The 19436-nt window shown below is 36.4% G+C and overlaps 1 protein-coding gene across 2 annotated transcripts in view; it reads left to right on the top strand.

Annotated features, from left to right (window-relative positions):
* The first annotated feature begins 322 nt into the window (after nt 1-322).
* The window catches only part of LOC131030786 (protein decapping 5), a 54810-nt gene continuing 35696 nt past the window's right edge, over nt 323-19436 (top strand). For both annotated transcript variants that reach the window (XM_057961708.2, XM_057961701.2), the window contains exons 1-2: nt 323-722; nt 2231-2331. In XM_057961708.2, coding sequence (XP_057817691.2) covers nt 587-722; nt 2231-2331 — 237 coding nt within the window. In that variant the 5' untranslated portion in view covers nt 323-586. The remainder of the gene's footprint in view (nt 723-2230; nt 2332-19436) is intronic.

The following is a 19436-nucleotide window of genomic DNA, read 5'->3' as shown; positions in this document are numbered from 1 at the left end:
CTTGTGCCATCCTGTCTTCCACGCCCAAGCATCACCTTATCTCTCCATTACCTGTGTGTGGGACACATGAATCTCGAATTGAGGTCATTACCATATGTTATTCTTATAATTACAATGAATATAATACTTTATTTAATATACTATTAAAAATAATTTTTTATGTTAAAAAATAGTGTTATCAAAATGAATTCAAAACATAAAGATAATATACAAGAGACATGGATATACAGAGGACATGGATAAACATAACATTAAAAATTTAAGAGTAACTGCGAAAAACGTTTGTTGTATTGGGGGGAAACGGAAGTGAAACAAGAAAGCAGCATATAAATTGGCATTGCCAGGATCCGACGGTTCTCGTGCTCTATACGCTGCGAAAGCTCAACCCTCTTTAAGCGGCACATAAGTACAAAGCGATTCACGCAAACGTCACAGCTCTGGGGTTTCCTTTAACAGAGTCAAACCACAGCCGAACACACAGGATTACCCAAATTTACCCAACTGTTTAATACGTGCACCACATATAAGGGATGCTTTTTTAGTTCATCTGCTCTTTGCAATTAGATCTGCAAGGAGGGTTTTAAAAATGGGAGAAAGAAGCGGAAGCAGTGCGGATTCGTACATTGGCAGCCTCATAAGCTTGACTTCCAAGAGTGAAATACGCTACGAAGGCATTCTTTACACCATCGACACAGACAACTCCAACATTGCTTTGCAGGATGGTCAGTTTTTTTTCATTTGAACTATTTATTTCCTTCTTCTTTTCGATTAAATCTAAATTAGGGTTTTCGACATGGCCCTGTAATAGAGGGTAAATATGTAGTTTTTTCTCTTCAATTCTTTGCTGTCGGAGACAAGGGCTCAAGTGCAACCCTCTGTGTTCCCGGTTTAAAGCTTGGGTGTGGAGACGGGATCCGCTTTGTGCAAAATCGATAAAGAAATCGCCTCACTACGGTCTTGTGTTTCCGTCCCGGAGAGACAGTTTTTTTTGGTTTGAAAATAAGGAAATAATCTGTCGCTTGGGTGTAGGAATAATCCATCTTCTTTGAGGGGATATTGAGGTTCAACCCTTTAGGCACAGGTTTAAATGTAGAGGTTGCAACTTTATGTACAATCTTTTGTTCAAGTTGCAGTTAGGATCTTGAATGAATGAATGCTTTTAATAACATCCACGGTCAAAACAGCCTATGGGACCCATGGATAGTTAGCAAAGAAAGCATGCAAAATCAAAAAAATACTGTGACTGTTAAACATCCTTTTTCGTCAGCATCTTGGATCTTCTACTGTGCATTTTGATTAGGAAATATGCAATTCTGGTTATTTTTTCTTTATCAAATAGGTTACTCAAGGTGTTTACGTTTAGTGTCTCAGCATAGTTGATCCGAATATCATTGTAGGCTGGACACTCCATGATGTAATGCCATTCTGTCTCCACCACCCCTTGAGTGCAATATCTACATTTTCTATCTTCTCATTCCTCTTTAGATATCATCCAACTTCGTGTTTCGCATCTAGAAGTCTTGGAAGTCTTTTTGAGCATGAGGTGCATCATGGACATAAAATCTCTCTCTCTCTCTCACACACACACACACTCAACTATGCATACATCCCTACTTGATTGGCATGCATAAACTCTATAGACTACACTATATATGTGTTTTACTGCTCAAAAATTGCATAGTGAAATGTGATGGGAACCATATGTATACTGCTATTAGTACGTTGCCCATATGGATTTCTACTTACAATCAATGCTTTGCAGAACTTTGATAACACGCCATCGTTTGAGCTGCGTCAGTACGTTGTCCATATGGTGAAGGGGAGCGTTTAGTATATTGAGTCCTAGCAACAATTTTAACCCAGGGTTCAAATTACTGATACCAAAATAGTGAGAACTGAGAAACGATTAACAATAGAATGATAATTTAGACTGCAATCAAACATGATATGTCAAAGAGCAGACCATAGCTCTCAAAGAAGAGAAATTAGTGATGGCCATAGATCTCAAAGAAGAGAAATTAGTAATGGTTGTTCCTATAACCAAGCATGTCTATTTGGATCTGGGCGTTTTGCTTTCATCACTCAGCTAGATCTTACATGCCCTTTTAATGTTAGGAGGTTGCTTTCTGTTTGATGTTGATAATATGCCAGTCTAGTGAAAACCATGCACATTTAATAAGCTTGTGTAAATTTTATTTATGTTTATATTTTTATCTCCTTGCTATTGCAGTGCGATCTTTTGGGACCGAAGGACGAAAGAAAGATGGTCCTCAAATTCCTCCTAGTGACAAAGTATACGACTATATCATTTTTCGTGGCAGTGACATAAAGGTAAATTTTTTTTGACCCTTGAATGCTCTCAAAGTGATTTGGAGAAATTCTTATATCCATCTTTATGAGCTTAATTGCTTTCTTTGCGAGAGTGAATTCTGTAAGATAATCTACATTATCGAAGACCATTAGTCTGTACGTTCATTACTTTGTCATGTTTGAAGATTTTAAGAAATATGCGTTTTTCAAAGGGACATTTCTATGTCACTAACTTTTCTCTTTTATTAGGTTGTTTGAATATATTATGTTTTCTTCAATCAAGGCAAATTCTTTCATCCATAGAAGCAAATATCTTTCTTGGGAATATCTCAGCAAACCAAAAGAGAGAATTTTTTTAAGTTTTTTGTGATCTACCAGGAACCTAAGAAATGCAGAAAAAATGAGAGGAAAAACTGTTTTTTAATATATAAATCCATCCTAATTGCATGTACAGGTGAGACAGAGAAAGTTAACATGAGTGTCATCATCAATTTTGAAATATGGTTTTTTCTCATTAACTGTGAGATCATTGATATTAGTGCATATTGCATAATGTGTTACTAGATAGTCTACTTCAAAGTACAAACCCTCAAAGTCAATTACAAACTACAAAATTTAAATGTGAAGATACAAAACGACAAATTACAAAGAAACACAAAGTAGATGGAGCCAATTGATCTGGCTACTACGAAGTACAATCTTCTAGGTGGCTGCAGTTATGGATCCGTCAGAGTGATGGTAGACCTCCAAGAATAAAATCATAACTGATTGTAGAGTTTCGAGTATTTACTGATATAGGCCAATTGGAATTAGTATATCAAGGCAACATGAAATCTATAGATTGTTTGTATAGAATGTCAAAATTGAGTGACTTTGACATATTGAAGCACTTGTTTTGCTGCTTGCCAGTGTTCTTGAGGATTGGGCATGAATCAAGAAAGATAACTGATTGCAAAACATAGATTTGGTTGAGGTGTAGAAGATAAATTTAACAGCTTATTAATTGATGATACATTGATTCAATGACTGTTAGTAAATTTGTTCAAGTTGAGAGCCTAAGCCCAACTTTCAGAGGTGTAGATGTTAAATTATATTCTGTCATCCTAGACTTCCTAGAGTTTCTTTGGCAGTCTTAGTTTGTGATACAGAATAGCATGATCAAGGTGCGAAAATTCTACACCTAAGTAATCTTATAAGAGGCCAAGATCTATTATAAAAATTTGGAAGAAATATTTGAATACAATTTGCACTGCTTTTGGTGGTGGCAAGATCATTGACATGAACGACAAGGATCACTATGTCATGTTCACTGATTTCAATTGTAGAGATTGGGATCAAAATAACTTATAAGTTCTAAATCTCCTAGATGCTGATCAATTTTAGAGTACCAGACTCTAGAAGTCTAATTAAGTCCATACAGGGACTTAACTAACTTACAAACCAAATGTTCTTTACCAAGAAACTGAATTTTTTTGGTGGAAGCATGTTGACTTCATTTGCCAAGTCTTCATTGAGGAAGGCACTTTTAACATCCATTTGCTATACTCTTCATCCTGTCCAATCAGTAAAGGAGACGATTGAGTTGAAACTTACCAGCTTTGCGTTGGGGGCAAAGGTCTCTTAATAGTTTATCCCATCCTGCAGTACAAATCTTTTAGCAATAAGTTGAGTCTTATATTTGTCCAAAGAACCATCTGATTTACATTTTATTTTATAAATTCATTAACTACCAATGGGTTTCCTCTTTTATGGTAATTCAAACATCCAAGCCTTATTTTGTATCAAGACCTCAAACTGCCTGCAATGACAACTTCCAATTCAGGTTTTCCGTCGGTCTCATCATATGCCCTAGGTTCAAATACCAAAACAGTAGAAGAGCAAATTTATTTGCGTATCACCTTGCACAACATGTTTTGCTGATTGTGTAGATTGATCTTCTATCGTTTTTGGCAATTTATTTTCTCGAACATCTTTCACTGTGGTATAATATCACTTTCATTAGTGAAGTCTGGGTATTGCCCATTCTTAATCAGATCATCCTTGGAACTTGACCCTTTTAATGTTCCTTTTACTGAGCCTTATTTGATTTCTACACCAGAATTTGTTTCAAAATTATAGTACCAGTTTCTCATACAATCCTATCTTCAGTTCCTATATTTCTGATATACTACATATCTAATAACAACAATTTTGTATGTAAAAGCATCAAGTAATCTATATTTCATGGACTGCTCAATATTGCCAGCAAACATATATGGTTAGCTCCTTGCATCTAGCTTCTATTTTCTGCAGGAGTCAATGCAAAAGCTATACAACCAAAAATACAAAGCTTATTTACTGATGGCATCCTGTTTGGTCTTGCTTCCTTGAGAGGGATCTTGCAATACTTTACAAGGACATTGGTTAAGTACTTAGATTGTTGAATTTACAAATCTCGATATGTTACATTGCAACAGTGAACAATCCACCTTGCCATCTCTGTAATTTTCCTATTACTCCAAATCATTACTTCATTTTGCTATGATTGTACAAACTCACTACTACAAAGTACTGTACTGTCTGTGTATACCACTCACCTTGTGGTATTCTTGAAACCATCTTTGTGTAATCATAATTCTTTCATTTGTATTGGCTTCTCAAGAAGGTTGCATTTAAATTTACTACTATATTACACTATTCAATATGAAGTACATTATGGAGTCTTTGACTAACTAAGAGATCTTTTATATCAATTTATTAATTATGAATTAATAATATTATTTTAAATTTGATTATCAATTGGCAATTGAAAATAAATTCCAAATCTTGTAAAAAAGTTTTACTCCTATAGTACCATGCAATACATGGAATTATCCTACATGAAACTATAGCATTCAACATTGATAAGATTGTCTTGCGACTTTTAAATGATTGGGGATTTAATTTGTAGATCATTTAATCCTATGATTATTGGTTATTTATTTTGCACTAAAATAGGATTCGATTGATAAAGCATGACTAAAGAAGATTCATTTAATTTACCATATCATGAAATAAAATAAAATACCACTCAAATCTGTGTGAATGCTGAGTGCACAGAGGATTGCAGAAAAAGTCCATATGTTTTCTTCATTTTATTAGCCTTGTGGATGGCTGATACCCTCTGTCTACCATGCGTCTTGGCATAATGAAATGCAAGCTCAGTTACCCTTGAACTTGCTTGACGAGTGATGATCTTAAGGCTTTCAACAACATCTTTCACAACCTGATGCTCAAGGCCATGATACTCTCTCCCTCCGTGTTTTCGTGGATGGTGACAAGATTTACACTATCATATTTAGTTTTATAACCAGGAAGACTTTAGCAAGGTCGCACAGTAGCATATAAACCAAGCTTCTTCTGCAAAGTAAGATTCAGAGATCTCAGGCCCAATACCATATCCTATAAACAAAGTGTCATGGATCCTTTCTCCATTTGCAACAGACCCAGTTGTCTCATAAAAGGCAAAAGTCTAGAATAATCCGGGCCGATAAAATTGTCATTATAGATTAGCGTCTTTCAGTCCCACCTTTAGACGGTCGTGAACAAGGATCAAACCCTGTAAGCTCCAGCCATATAAATGTTTCACATAGAACCCAGGTTCTCTTCCAACAGTCTTAGCGTTTGCCTTCGAGCTGAGGTTTGCACTTTACTTCTATCGCTGGCCATGGTGAGTGCTAAGCATTAATCTGCTGTTTCATTACCATGTTGAAATTCCCCTTCCCTAGTGTTGCTGTGCCTCTCTCTTTCCCCTCTTCTCTGGGAAGAGCCGTCCCCCAAACCCCCAAAATATGCCAATCTCGCTGACAAAATCAAATCTCTCAGTTGCTCCCTTTTTTCACTTTGACAGCGGATGTTTTTTCTAACTTTTTTTTTCAGCATGGCAAATTTAAAATAGGTAAGCATTTATTTTATCTCTTAACCTTGGAAGGGTAGGGTAATGGAAGAAGCTGCATTACACAAATGTGATGCCTTTCGTACATCCCTAGGGTTGCCCTTATGCTAGAAATAAATGCAAAGTCAGGTTATTAGTTGCAGGCAATGGCTGAAAATGGGTTCCTCATTAAAGATTGTATTTCCCAATTGGCAGGTTTGGCATGCAATTATTATATAATATAAATGCTGGAAAGTTTCATAGTCAAAGATATTAATGTAATGGATGTTGGAAAAGTGTACCCACATATTCCTAGAAAAGTTATTAACCAAAAACAAGAAATACATTGCTTCAGACACAGTAGGTGTCTTCTTTGGACCATTCAAATCAACATGAAATCCAAGACTCCTTTGGCACACCATGCTTTTTTGGTATAAGATGAATGCCAACCGTGTTTGCCCTTTGACAATCTGTGCATGCATCGTGACTTTATTGAATGGAGGGAAGTCCATCAGCCATTTTAGTCTTACTATCTATAGACAAATATTGATAATTTTGATGTCCACACCTCTTGTGCCAAAGTAGACTGAATTCCCTATTGCTGATAGTGCAGGAACATTTGATGGCTTGAGATCAATAAGTTTATACGATGTCTTTGCCTCAATACCAATTGCAATCACCTGTTGTCTTGAAATTTTACAGAGCAAAATATCTTGTTATTTCACTAAGAAATTGTTTTTTTTTTAGCAAGGGCATGATGTTTCTTCTGATCATTATAGATGTAGAATGAGTTTCTGGTAGAAAAGTGAGTTTGAGCTTTTGTTAGCATGGTTTTCTAGCAGAAGCTCATTTTACATAAGATTTTTGTTTATGAACATATAAAAAATGCTTGAAATTATAACTTATTGTTGTTCAATGTGACAGGAACATCTCCACATCCTTTAACATAGTGAGTCCAAGTCCAATCTTCACCCAATGAAACAGATTCATTTCTACTCTTATTTTCAATAAAAGTTACAAACCTGAAACAGACACGAAACAGAATACTAGGTTGTGGACATAAACTGATTGATCATGTGATGCTGTAATGTCCCCACTTTGAAATAGAATTTAATGGTAAATAATATTAATAAAATTAAAATAAAAATATAAAAGAATATAATTAAATATATTTAAGTTTTAATTAAGTTAATGAATGGTCAAAAGAGTGGAAACAGAATACTAGGTTGTGGATATAAACTGTTTGATCATGTGATGCTGTAATGTCCCCACTTTGAAATAGAATTTAATGGTAAATAATAATTAAAATTAAAAATAAAAATAAAAATAAAAATATAAAAGATTATAATTAAGTTTTAATTAAGTTAATGAATGGTCAAAAGACATGGGATGAAAAGTTGTGATTCCTTCAAACATGAGATATAAAAGGGAGAAGAGAATCTCATTTGAGGGGGATAATTTTGGGAATCAGAAGTGCAGATCTGATTTAAATAAAAAGTGCAGATCTGATTGTGAAAGGTTGTGCCTCTCTCAAAGGGCAGAAGTGATGAAGAGTTGCACTCTTTCAAAGGGGGCTAATGGTGAAAAGGTGTGTCTCTTGCCAAGGGCATCCATGATGAAGAGGTGTGATCTTTCCCTCACATTGAGGGATATAAAGGGAAGGAATCAAAAGCATTCAGTGACAGGACCATTGATCAGATCAGGTCAGAACTGTTATTAACAGGAATTGGCAGCCTCCTAGTAGGGGGCATTACAGTTTCTAATCAAAAGGGGAGACATTGATTAAGAATAACATGGTGTTAATGTATCAATAGACTGTCACTGAATAAAAAGATCAATCCCAATTGAAGACTGGAAATCGAGGATCAATATTAACTATCGATCGATTATAAAGTGTAAAAGAGAAGGTGAAAACGATTATCTTTATACTGTCCAATAAACAATAAAGCAATCCTATTAAGCAACGATCAAGGGAGAAGATAGCCACTTGAATAAGGAGTAGTGGGTGTTTGTCGCTGATAAGAGAAAGTCCTCTTTGATATCCCCAAGGGAAGGCAGCACATAATAAACTCAAGATATGAAGCCAATATAATATCAATTGAAATACAGGACGGGGTTGGTAATCAGTTGACTCAGGCATATGCATTGAAGGAGAGTAATGACATCAATGTGCATTGAAGGAGAGTAATGACATCAATGAGTCTAGAAAGCATCTTGTTAAAGTGTCAAGTGATAATCAAAGAAAATCTAATGATTAGTCATGCCATCGAAAATGATTAATTAAACAAGGAGGTCGGTATGCCAAAACCGAATTGGTTACGAAGATAGACAAATTAGATCAATGATTTAGAGACAAATACTAACCAGCAATTGTGTTAAACATGTATGATTTAGTGACAGCGATTAGACAATACAGACAAATCCACATTAACACATGAAGAGACATGATCAATATTATAAACTAATCCATCCTTGTTATGAAGAGAACTGAGAGAAAGAGATGTGTCTTATCAATTTGAAGAGATTCAACCGATTAGGATTAGGAGGCACAATATCAGGTGCATAAGCAAAACAATAAAAAACCAGAGACAACACCATTTAAGTTGCAAGTGCGTAAAGTCATCATTAGGAAAGACAACATATCACCATCGAGTGATATCAAGATCAACAATCTGCCTGTTATTACCAGTAAATCAGATATAATAATTTTGAGAAATTATAATTGTCTTTTAATAGCAAATTGTCTAAAACGGGACATTACAGATGTGATAGAGGAAAATATAATAATTTTGAGAAATTAAGTAATTGTCTCTTAATAGAAAATTGTCTAAAATGGGACATTACAGATGCGATAGAGGCAAATCCTTTTGTCACTTCTTGCTCAGCAATACTTTCTGCAACATTTGCTTTCTTGGATTTCCACTGGCCTCTAACTGTTTCTCTTAAATTTCTCAGCTCATTAGATAAAGAAACATTTCCATGTTGATTTCTTGGATGTTTTAATGCCTTTGAAGGAGTCACATGACGAACTGCTACTGTTGTACCTGCCTTTGCCCCTGATCTGTGCAGTGAATGCACGCTCAATAGTGTCTGCATGCTTCCATCTGATCAAGTGTTTGAGTCTGTGCAATTAGATGAAAGAATTCAACGATGTGCTTTTCAATAGCAGACAATTGATCACTAAGATGCCTACAGTGGCAACAATATTTGGATCCTCCTTCCTATAACTAAGATGAAAAATAAATACTTTTTTGGATACAATCCCTGTCTGGTATTTGTTTCTAAGATTATCCCAGAAAGTCTCGGGCTCATCTTGCATTTCAGATCTCTGGTAACAATGCATTAGTAACTGACATTTGTAGAAGCATTAAAGGTTCTTGAAATTTTATTTCTTTTGTCAAAATTCTGGACATCAACAACTGGGTCTTCTTACTCTGTTCAACAATATTTTCTCAAAATCTGTGTTCCCACAAATGTTGAGTACTTAATGACTAATCTGTAGTTTCTCTCGGTCAACTTTTGATACTCAAATGCCATCGTTGATCACATTCCTAGATAACTAGCTGGGACAAACTGTTCTTTTCCTGGAAATTGACACTGCAAAGAGCAAAATACACTTGCCAGTTACTCTGACATACGAATTTGGGTGGAATGACAAAATAGCTTGTAAAACTTTCACATGATCAGAAGTTATGTTAGTTTCCAATATGAGAAAATGTTCAATACTATTTTTAAGATTATAAAATTAAAAACTCATAAATTTTTTTAAAAATGTAACCAGGGGAAACAGAACCTAAAATGTGGCCCACTCATGCCACTTCTACACTCAATGCTTTGTCTTCACAATATTCCACAATATTCCACCTTGGCAGCTCCTCAACAAAATAGTTATACCGCATAAATTTTCTGCTAGATCCTCTATGTTATATGAGCTCTACAACATAAACATAATGATAGTGCTGCAGCTGTCTAAGTACTGAGAGCAAAATACTTAAAACCTCCTGCTGCTCCAGTTGCATGCTCAGTTGACAAGCAGATAGATCGTGTCCATACCATCCTCACATGCCTTATTCAATTTGAACAGTTGCTTGTCACCCTATGCCAAGTCTATGACATGACAGCATTTGAGACACCGTGTAACCAAAATAGAGGAAGGGGGCGGCTTTTATTAAAAAAGTAAATTTGCTTTGACTTTCATGGTAGCTTTGGCAGCATCAGCATAACATTTTGACGCATGTTCTTACCAGCTTATTTATGACTCTCACAGGTTTGTCCGCTTGCCCAAATGCTGCCTTGAACCTTTGCTATTAGTGCTCCTCAGCTCATCAAACTTATATAGCAGGTAAATCCAAATCAAACACGAACCATGCTCTCGTCTACCATACAAAATAATAGCAACATTCTTCAAGATCACAGCAATGTGGAAAAAATGCCTGTGGAAGTGTCTGATACCATATAGGAAATGGGGACAGAAGTGAGTGTGTTTACATTGATATCTCTTGGTGTCTTATAGATAGATATATGTAAGATAACTATGCTAGCCTAATACTAGTTTCAACAATCACTCATTTATTTTCTAGTTGGCAGTTCTGCTCAACCACAGAGGAGGGCTTTTCTCAAGCAATTTTGCCTTTTGTAAACTTGCACTGTACACATACACATTACAAATTGATCTGCTTACAATTAAAACTTGATGGATTTCAAAACCTATCTCTTATGCTCCAAGTTTGGGACAAGCTAGGTGGAAGCTAGAACAACAGTGATAATATTTATACATACTTGAAGATAGACCAATGAGATTCGATAGCTCTAAGACACCAGATTTCCATAGTGCATAATGTTGTATAAGAGTGTTTCTGGTTTGGTAACAAAAATTCTTACACAGTTTAATCCAGAAACACTCTTATACAATTTTGTGAGCTGTAACCAAGTGATGCAGAAGATATAGAAAGTAATCTTTTGAAGGCTATGGAGCCAAAATATTGCATGTTTAGCCTGCCCAAAGTGCTGTGTTGTTATGTTAATTGCTACACCACGTTTACCTGACATTTGCAATGCCCCATTTTGATATAAAAACAAGTATTTTTCACCAGATCTTATTGGCAAGGCCTTAGAATTGTGACCAGTTGCAGGCTTTATGGGATTGATTTTTTTCTGTTTTTTTTTCTTCCAGTTAGACCAACTTTTTTATCGCCTTTTATATCTTTTTTTTTGGGCTTGCCCAATAGTAGCATTACATTTACACAGTATTGACACAGCAAATTGGAAGTGTAAATGGAATTCAATTACATAAGTTTAAAACAGGGAAAAACACAGAAAATTTAACCCTAAATGCTAAATCCTACAAAAGCTAGCTATTTGGAAAATATGAGTTAGACCAGGTCATATATTTTCTGGCTTCAACCTGGCATGGCCCAGGCACTGGGTGGTGATTAAATGCAGCAAATCATATGTAATTCCCTTTTAAATTTTTAATGCTTCTATCAATTCACTTCTATTGTTTGGGTGATAGTACTTGCAGTTAACTTTGCAGATACCACTCTTCATAAAACTGATTTGATCAACAGACTGGTGATCCAGACATACAGAACTGTGTTGTCCTAGAGTCAGAATGCCCCACTATAAGGAGGATTGACTTTCTTATCTGTTTTCACTCTTCATCTTTTGCATCAGCTAAACCAGCTACCATATTTCATAAAATTAACCACATTAAGATTCTCCTGTCCTCTTGTACTGTTGCTCACTGCTGGAAATGGCTGGTTTTATTTCATTTCCATTTGCCTTCTTGCCCAATGTTTTTAGAGTTCCTAAACTTATCTTTAGGATGATCTGGGACTTGAATATTACCCCAAATTTTATGAGAAGTACACTCAGCTAAACCAGCTACCATATTTCATAAAATTAACCACATTAAGATTCTCCTGTCCTCTTGTACTGTTGCTCACTGCTGGAAATGGCTGGTTTTATCTTTAGGATGATCTGAATCTTTTTAAGTTTTATGAGAAGTACACTCAGTTTACTGTTGATTCACTTAGTAGGCTGTTGATCCACATCTACCTGGAACTATGTTCTGCCAGAGGGAGGATGCACCACTGCTCAGAGGATTGTCATAGCATAGATCTAATGCCGAAGTCACCTTTTGACTTTTCTTTAATTTCTTTATTCCAATCAATAAAATGAAATTTCTTTGAGTGAGTTTACTTATCTGCTTGCCACAAGAAGTTCTTGATTTTTATTAAAAGATTGAAAAATGGAGACAAGAGCATGATAGATCATTACATAGTAAATAGAGATGACTGATTTAATTAAATTCAATCTCCTAGTGAGACTAAGCCATCCATTGTTGAAACTTTGAAGGCACTCATCAATTTTTTTCAAGAGATTTAACCAATGTTCAGATTTCTCCAATTTCAAGCTCATATGAACACCTAAATATTTGAATAGACCGTGTAATGGTAAATCAATGTTTTTAAACAATAGAGACAAAAGCTCTATATAAAGAATTTACAAGAGATGATGTTTCTAAAAGAAACAATCATAAATTGAAGCTGGAAATAGAAACTAACTAAAGACGACTAAGATGACTAAGATGACCATTAAAGAAACATTACAATATTCTAATACCCTCTCTTAATGGTCATTGTTCTAACTACCCAGAGAAAGCCTGCCCCCTTCTTGTTAGAACATTCTGCGACATGAGCTTGCTACTGACCTTGTCATTGAGATGAGCCTGCCACTGACCCTCCTAGAATCTGGAGAACTTTTGGATAACACAAATCATCCACAAACTTTTGTAGATGAACAAGATTCCCAAAACAGACTGCAAGAAGCCATGATTTTCAAGGAAAAAAATCACCAAACCTAGGAACTGAAGTTTACAAAGCATCATTCTTTTGGATAAATTTGTAAAAACCATAAGACGGGAACACTTGTACCCATGATTTTTGAGGACAAAATCATGCTAAGCCTAGAATCCCGTGCGAACATCGCGAATTACAAATGACCAAACATGATTTTTGAGGAGAAAAATCGATCAAAACCCACCACTAATTTTTTATGGACAAAAATTAGGAAACTCGTGCAGAATTTTCTTTTAAGGAAAAAAATTATTAAAACCCATAAGAAATTTTTTTAAGGGAAAAACTTTATAAAAACCCATCAAATAATTTTTGAAGCGAAATTATTAAAACCCACCAAATAATTTTGAAGGGGCAAAAATAAAAAACCCCCCCAAATAATTTTTTATGTTTAGGGAAAAATCATAACCCCATTAGCGATCAGGCCACACAACTTGCAAAAACCTAGTTTCAGAGAAGAATTGCTGTAAGAAAATGGCGAACACTGCCGCTGTGTTGCAGAAACAAATCGTGAGTGCCAAAAAAAATGCAAAAAATATTGCATCGAAAAAAAAGAAAATTGTCGCCCAAAAAATGCATTCCCGTCAAGGGAAAACCCTAGCAGATGTGCTGTTGTCGAAAACCTTTGTGTGCGGGTGCAAAAACTGCCACAAACCAAAAAAAAACTTTTGTAAAAGTCTTTGCGATTTACTGAAAATTGTGGCCCCAAACAAAATGCGGCTAGAAAACCTCTGATGGTAGAACTTGCGGTTTAAAAAAACGTAGATGCCAAAAACATGAGATTGCGCGAAATAGACCGACGCAGGCACAATCTTAGAGAATCGCACGAGCTGGACGAGAACAAAACCCATGACCACATGAAAACCTTGACAGAGAAATCACAGGATGAAAACGGCACCCAAAAAAACCCTTGGATTTTGCAGACAAAAACAAGTTGAAAAACCTTCAAATTTCAGAACACAAGACCCCATGAAATTTTTATTAAATTTTTTTTGCCAAAAAACAAGAGGCCACGAATTTTAATTTAAAAAATTTGCCAAATTTTGAAAAACCCCATCGACCCACTTTGATACCATGCTATGGTAAATCGATGTTATTAAACAATAGAGACGAAAGCTCTATATAAAGAATTTACAAGAGACAATGTTTCTAAAAGAAACAATCGTAAGCTGAAGCTGAAAACAGAAACTAACTAAAGACGACTAAGATGACTAAGATGACCATTAAAGAAACATTACAATATTCTAATAGACAAGCACAATCACGTGCAAATTCAAGAATTTGGGAAAAACTTCAATTTTGAATGGAATACTTTAGTCTTCTAACGCTTTATAGCTTACACCAACAAGATGTGACCCTTGATTCTAGTTATAGTTGAAGATATCCTTTCAGCTGATAATGGATAAATAGGGGGATAAAGGACAGCCTTATTGCAAGCCTCTAGCTGCCTAAAAATTTCTAGTTGGGTATCCATTGATGATTAAGGCTACCCAAGCGTCGAGGATGCATAGAAAGATCTATTTCATGAAGAAAAGAGGGAACCCAAATGCTTACAAGATCTATGTCAGAAAATCCAACTTAACTACGCCAAATGTATTATTGTTTTCTTGGAATGAATCTTCCGTGACCCTTAGAGATAATGAGGCCCAAAGTGTTCTGATTTGTTGGTGAAGATTTTAGTTTTGAACTTACAGGAAGAATTGTAGAGAGAAACAGGTCCAAACTTGTTGAAAGAGACAATATTCTCTTCCTTCAGGAACAAAACTAAAAAGTTGGAATTAATGGTACTAGCAAGCTTACTTTTATTGCAAACATCTTCAACCAATTGAAAAAGATCAGCTACAATAAGGTCAAAAAATTAGTGGTTGAAGGAATTAAAAACTCATTAGGACAGGTTCCTTTTCTTTAGTTGAGCTGAAAACATCTTTGAGCTCCTCCATGGTGACCACTTGACAAAGGAGATTTTTAACGTCCTTATTAGTGACACATGTGATGTTGTTGAGAAGCAAAGATTTAGTTGGAGGGTCTCCCTCCACCTTCTGATAAAGAGCTTCATAGTGATCATGAGTAGCGTATTTAATTTTTTTAGTATTAGACATTTTGTTGACATTGCCCACTATAATTTCTCTGAACTTGTTCCTTAGGTTCTGTTGATGAATTTTGAAGTGAAAATAATTAGCATTTGTATCTCCTGCACAAAGCAAAATCATGGTGCTTGAGCATCTATAATCAATGTTCGTGCCTAGTTTTATTTCATGCAAATGGAGTGAATATAATCTGTCTCAAATTTAAGAGTTTCGGACAGTTGCTCTGTTTGCAAAGCTCTTCAGTTTGGTCAACTTTAAGTAAAAGGGAGTTCTTAGGCTTGTCAGAGGCTAAATGAAATTGTATCCATTTTCTTAGGTTTGATTTTAATTTGGAAATGTTACACTTTTAGGTATCTTCAGCATTTTGCTTGAATGGCATAGAGTTTCTATTGTGGTCAACTTTCAAGGAGAATAATACTTGTTTTTACTGCAACTTCTGTCCAAAAGATTTGATGCCAGAAACTTTGTTCTGAATAATTTTACTGGTTGTAGTGGGGAAGAAGGTAAGAATATCTTCATGAGCCAGAAATCTGTCCAGTCTTTCAATACTGAAATCATCTTCAGCTTGCCAATTTGATCAGGAGTATTTCTCCCTAGAGGGTTTGATGTGAAGGAGCCAACATGCCTTTAGCAAGGATCTTTGTTCTTAAGCCACCTCTTGTTTCCAAAGGGAAGAGAACAAGGTTGATATCACTAGCCATTATCAGATTGCAAGGTTTTTGTTCCTCAATGAAGGTGAAAATAGAGAGCCAACACTCTTTGGTAAGAGAGTTGGGGCCATAAACATTTAGGTAGCTGAGAGAGAGTCCACTTGCCTCAAAGGCTAAGGAGAGCCATCAATCATTTTGGTGCTTGTCAATAAGCTGTGTGGATGCCTCCAAAAGCTTCATGGTACTAATACCTTACACTTCATCCTCATTCCAAATAGATCTCCATGAGTGAACAACACTTTTGATTAATCTTGGTTTCTTGAATCCATATCAAGCAAGGATAATGAGCTTTGATGAGATCTTGGAGGTAATTTTTTATAGGGCATCACTTGATCGTTGACAATCCCATGAGAGCAATATCATTTGTAAGGGTTTCTTGCCTTTGGAGAAACCTTCCAAAGTTGCTTGGGTCTTACCTACAACAATCTTCTTTGATTCTTCAGTTCTGATTTCTTGATCTGTTTTCATTCCTTGCTTGGTAGACGATCTAGTAAGAACCAGAGCTATGAACTAGTGAGGTCACATACGTGGAACCAAATCTCCAATATAAACGCTCAATAACAACACCCTAGTGAGGTTTGTGAGCCTTGATGGCAAGAACAACAATTGCAACATAATTATCACACTATGCCGATACCAAAATGTGTCAATTTAATTGCCAACAAGTACTTGTGAGGGTTTATTCTAGACATGCAATGAAAAGGGGGAATCTGACCTGAACCGGCATAATTTTAGGCACATCCATCCATGCATCGAAGTGCACAAACTAGAAGTTTAGGAATGTGCTACTAAAACCCATAAACTAGGGGCTGCATGGAAAGATCAAATGACCACACAACAACAGTTCAAACATGGATATTTTGGATCCCTACATAGAGGAAATAATGAACAACTAACTATGGCTTGCTTCATTAATGCATTGATGGATTGAATAATTGGCTTGGAATTGAGCTTGGGAACAAAAGCATTTGAGATTACTGGAGCAGATTTGTTCAATCTGGATGCATGATGGCAAGCTTCCTTTAGTGACATTTTGAACGACAATCTTCCATGTTCATGCAGGCAGACAATGACAACGAGGAAAGAGAGATATTGAAAGGAGGGTGGTGGAGAGAGGTTGAAGAAACCTTACCCAAGGTGGGGAGTGTCTCTAGCACCAACAATCAACAAGCAGGTAGTCAAGTGGCTAGGGCTGCAAGAATTTTTAGAGACCCTAAGTAATTAATATTATCTGTGGGGGGATCTTACCCATAGATTCAACATACTCGTAGTCCTTTAAAGCAAAAAGTTTCACTTATTTGTAGGTGAATCTCTTTCAAGTAGAGTAGTTGGGAACTCCTTTGCTCCTCCTTGGCCGCGCATATCTCCATATCCGAGACAAGTATGTATTTGATATGGCTTGGATACACGTTGGATACTGTACCCATGTGTGCCCAGAAAACCTTGATTTTCCAACCGGGTCAAATTCTATGTGATTTAATTTTTTTAAAATTTAATGTATATCTTCCTAAATTAAAAATTTGTTGAATCAAGAAGGCCAGTACAAAGCAAAAGGCCAAAAAGCCTAGAAAAGCAGGACAACCAGGACAACAAACAAGGGAACCAAATATATGCCTCGACTAATTCATCAAGTCTTTTCTAATAATCTCTTCAAACTCTTGAGCACACTTCGGGGGCATCTAACCCCACACTCTAATATACCAACCATCTAGTCGATCAGAAGCCCACTTAGCTTAAACAATCAGCTGCCCTATTCCACTCTTGAGGAATATAGCAAAAAGAAACATCATCAAAAGACTCACTCAAGTTGAGAATTTGTCTACCCACTGAGGTCAAATGCCATTCCATGTCATCAAACTTATGCTTATATAACATGCCACTCCATGTCATCAAAATTTTGTTTATTCAGCATGTCCGCAACAACTTGAGAATCAAACTCACAAATAATTCTTTTCCATCCAAGAGCACAACCTCTTTCAAGAGCTAGCAGAACAACAAGGGCTTCCATAAGGTTATTAGTCTGTTGGCCCTTATACACTTAAAAAAGGAAAATCACATTTCCCCCACTATCTCTACCAACCCCTCCAATTCCAGCCTGCCCAAGATTTCCTCTGGAAGACCCATCATTGTTGATCTTAAGAACTCCAGGAAGCGGAGGGAACCACTTGCCAACTCGCTGAGCCTTCTTTTTACCATGGCAACTCCTACCCTGTCACTTCCAAGACAAAACTCCATGACTGTGTCCAAGAATATCCAAGTTTTGAACAATTTACAAGTCACCAGGATTCACATCCACAGTAAGATCACACTTAGTCGAAAGAATTTCTTGGACCATATGAATAACTCATAACCAAACTTGTTGCACCAGCAGATTCCTATCTTGAAAAATACTGCGATTTCTCTCTAACCAGAGCTGCCAAATAATAAAGCATGGTCTAATATCCTATTTAACATGAAGAGGAGTCTTAGCTGGGGGCCTACCAAGGCTATTCCAGAAATCCACCAAAGAGGTGGCATGAATACAAGCATGCCTCCAAGCCTCCCCCACCAGAGATGCCATATCTTCCAAGCAAAAGGCCATTGGAAGAAAAGATGGGAGGTGCTCCCCTCATAATTATGACAAAGAACACAAACTGAAGGCCAATGAAACCCCTCTTACGCAAATTTTCCTAGGTGAGACATCTGTTCTGCACAACTAACCACACAAAAAGTTTCACTTAGGTCAAGACAATCTATTCCAAACTTGCTTCCACCACTGAACATTCATCTTCCCAAAGGTTAGTCTATCCAACTCCAAATATCCCGAAGCCACAAAATATTTCCCTTTCGGGTTAGGGCCTTAAGCAAGGATATCCTTTGCTTTCAAAGAATTACAAAATCTTCCTGCCGATATCCTAGCTAGAGCCTATATATCCTCCTTAGAACCACGAAGAGGCCATTCATGTGGCTCTTTCCATTTGACCAACTCATCTTGCCCCAAGTTAAACGTAACCTTAAAGTCCTCAACTCTATACCACCTAGCTTCAAGAATACTATCACAAAGATGTTGCAAATGCGGATATTGCGAGACAATATGGGGGAATCCATCCCAAGAATCTTGCCAAAATAGGGTTTCAACACCTTTGTTACTAATGCAGAAAAGTTCTTTCTTAACTAATTGAGCTCCTTGCTTGAGAGTATGTCAGATCATAGAACCATTTCCTACTCCAAAAGAGCTTAGCAGCCAGAGCCTGATCAATCATACTTGCAAGACGTAATCCTTGACCACCATCCCGCATAGGTTTCAAATAGATTCCCACTTCACTACATTCCATTTTGAGGAGAGCAAGTTACTTGTACACAAGAATTGCCTGGAGAGAGCCTCAAATTCCTTAATAAAGCTAACAGGAGTAGTCTGAACAAAACATCTGAAAATAGGAAGAGATTGAACCACTTGCCGTTAGAAGTGTCACTCTTCTAGCAATTGAGATATCTTGCCAAAATCCCCTAGGAAGACAGCGATCTGAGAGAGGAATTCCAAGATAAACCACAAGAAGAGCTCCAATTTGGAACCTCGATATTCTAGCAATCCTGGCTTGAA

The sequence above is a fragment of the Cryptomeria japonica genome, chromosome 4 (genome assembly GCF_030272615.1).
Source record: "Cryptomeria japonica chromosome 4, Sugi_1.0, whole genome shotgun sequence".
Lineage (NCBI taxonomy): Eukaryota > Viridiplantae > Streptophyta > Pinopsida > Cupressales > Cupressaceae > Cryptomeria > Cryptomeria japonica.
Note: the sequence above shows the minus strand (reverse complement) of the source record. Positions and strands in the feature narration are given on the sequence as shown.